Below are 3020 nucleotides of genomic sequence, written 5' to 3'. Positions count from 1 at the left end.
TGAAATGATAAGAGGTAAACTAACATCCCTCTTGCAAGAGCCAAGAGTGGTAAAGTCCATCTTATTGGAATTGGAGCCACAAGTGCCCCTTGAGAAGTTGAGGAGTCAAGAAGTAAGCAAAAACACGGAGAAGGAGCAAAGGATTCTGGAGCAATGGAGATTGCTCTACAGAACACTAGCTTTTTCTCTCTCCATCCTTTCTTTCCAGGTGAGAACTATCAACGCAGATATTGGGTATAAGAATATCTCTATCCAAATATCCAATCTTCCATGCTTGTGCCGGATGTTTGCGTCATGCATGAAAAAAATGAAAAAAAAAACTAGAGAAAAGTTCAGATAATGTCTGACTTTCTTCAGATGCCTGAAGAATCATACAGGTAGATAGCAATAGTGCCGCGGAATCTTTTCATCTAACCTTCATTCTTAGCTTTAGCTTATGGAAGATTTTTGGAGGAAAAGGATTCAGCAAGAGTATGAAAAGCCAAGATTGCATTGTCGGATCGTGGCATCGCAACGCCTCATATCTGATAAGGTCAGGCTGGTTTACAAAGCAGCGGCAGCTCAACCTGCTGAGAAAAGCCGCGTGCAAGGTGGTTGGATTCCATGCCGCAGATAAGGTCGGTCAGCGAGGCGATGAGGGCTGGCTGGCTACACTTCGAAATTGGCTTGATCAGCCAGCTGGAATCGGTTCCATGTGTCGTAAGATGAACCACTGGCCGTACCATAGAGGTATTCCCCATCGTCGTCGGCCGTTTGGGACAAGGTGACTTTCACAGTTCCGGAGTGATATTCCAGCAAAATTCCCGGCTTACGCAAACTTGCGTATTTTGAGAAAACATACAAGGGGAACCAATGTGCATGGGAATTTCTGGCGAAATTGCTCTCCTCTTCACTTGAGCGAATAATATCGATCATCACGCAGAACAGATGACGAGATGGAGCATCTGTTCACGTAGTCATGTCCAGTACATTATCCTTGTTGCTATGGATTCGAGCCATCACAATCCAACCTGTACTACAAAGCTATGTACATTATCCGTCCAGCAATCCTACATTGCCATTTGTCAAATGGGAAGAAATGTTCCTTCAAGAAAGGAGAAAACACGAGGTATCACAACTTAGGGGATCAAAAACCCAGCAGTAATTGGATGGTTGACATTGGGAACCGGAAAATCCCGGTGGTATCAAGTGCATATAGTCTCCTTCATATCCTCGAGAAAAAGAAAAAGAAATGAAATGGGACCTCACGAACTGATAGACTTACTAGCTCCTGTCCAAGGTTGGGAAAAATTTCCCAAAATTCTTGTCAATGCACGTGTCCATCTTTTACCTCATACCTCATATATACCTTCCAGACGAGGGCTATAAGAAGATATCAATATCATACACATTTTTCGCAAAAAAAGATACCTACCAGTCGGTTTTCACCAAATTTTGGCAAATTTCGGTCCTATCGGTGGTGAACGGTAAATATACCGGTAGTATTTCGACCGGAATTCACTTCAATCCTCAAATTCCAGTTAAATTTTGTCCAAATTCTGAAAATTTTGGCCGAAAACTGGCATAACAGCCCTACCGGCCACCTCCATTATTTTCTCCTATTCCCAAAGGGTGAACACTGCTTCTAGGTGAAGTTATACACCAGTGACAAGACACTGCTTTGTCAGAAACTTCATTTATCTATTAAAACCATGACAGGAGATGTATAAAATAAAGTGTTATATCCCATGACAAGAAAACGGGGGTACAGCTGCATGCCCATAGGCCATATGCATCCATATGATATTCTCAGTAGGTCAACACAACCTTAGCGTTCTGAGATATATTCCTTGGGCCCTATTGAAAAGACGGCTCGTGCGTTATCCAAACATATATTGATCTCATGCATGTATACCATCCTTTCCAATGAGCAAACCACAGAGCCTTTTGGATTCAAATTGCAAAATGTGGGGCCTTGAACTTATTTTATTAGTTATATCGTTCTCAAAGTCAAATAAAGATGTGTCATGCATGCATGGTCCTAGCTGGCCATAGTAGCCACTGTGCTGCCGTATACCAGCTTATAGATTCCTTGGAACATTTTGTTTTTCCAGAAACTCCCAGACCAGCTCATCACACTCTCTGCTCGATCTTACTTGCAGCTCTAGCAAGACCCGGACCCGTTATGGAAACCCTATAGCCCCTGCTTGCAAACTCTATAAAAGGCAGCCATACCCTGTTCTCCCAAACCACCCATCCATACACACTCATCTCTCCACGTGCATCAACAGAAGCTTGACAGAGCTCGAGAGCTAGAGAGAGAACGAGAAGAGAGAGAGAGAGAGAGAACGAGAAGAGAGAGAGAGAGAGAGAGAGAGAGAGAGAGAGAGAAAGACCTAGAGAGATCACTTCTTGCAGCCAAGAAACCAAAGCATAGCAAATGGACCGCGTGATGAAGCTGGCATCAGAGAGGGCAGTGGTGGTGTTCACGCTGAGCTCCTGCTGCATGTGCCACACGGTGACGAAGCTAATGCAGGACCTGAGCGTGAACGCTCTTGTGCACGAGCTGGACAGCGACCCCAGGGGCAAGGAGATGGAGCGCGCCCTGCTCAAGATGCTCGGTGGCAGGGGCCCTGCCGTCCCTGCCGTCTTCATCGGAGGCAAGCTCGTCGGCGGCACCAACAGGATCATGTCCCTCCACCTCGGCGGCGAGCTCGTGCCCATGCTCAAGAACGCCGGCGCGCTCTGGCTATAGAGACGGTGCGGTGGTGCCAAGGGCAGGTTTTTTCCCGTCCAGTGTTCTGACAGGAATAACTGAGGCAAAGTAGCTTGCTAGCTTCTTTTCTTGTACGTAGGAGCTAGTGAGTGAGAGAGATGGCCTTTGATGTGTGATTTCCTCTTCTTTTTAGATGTTTTGTTGTAACTTTACTGCAATGGTGCGTGCGTCTACTGATCGATCGCCCTTTTTCGATGGGCTTGTATATGAATAATGTCAATATATATGCATGGGAGTTTAATAATAAGTAAACAGTATGATGGCA

The 3020-nt window shown here is 45.4% G+C and overlaps 1 protein-coding gene across 1 annotated transcript; it reads left to right on the top strand.

Annotated features, from left to right (window-relative positions):
- Positions 1 to 2220: 2220 nt before the first annotated feature.
- Positions 2221 to 3020, top strand: LOC117847638 (putative glutaredoxin-C14). The gene has a single exon (XM_034728879.2). It carries the CDS (start codon positions 2420 to 2422, stop codon positions 2732 to 2734), a length of 315 nt encoding a protein of 104 aa, XP_034584770.1. The 5' UTR covers positions 2221 to 2419; the 3' UTR covers positions 2735 to 3020.

This window comes from Setaria viridis, chromosome 3 (assembly GCF_005286985.2).
Source record: "Setaria viridis chromosome 3, Setaria_viridis_v4.0, whole genome shotgun sequence".
NCBI lineage: Eukaryota > Viridiplantae > Streptophyta > Magnoliopsida > Poales > Poaceae > Setaria > Setaria viridis.
This window is presented reverse-complemented; position numbering and strand designations above follow the sequence as displayed.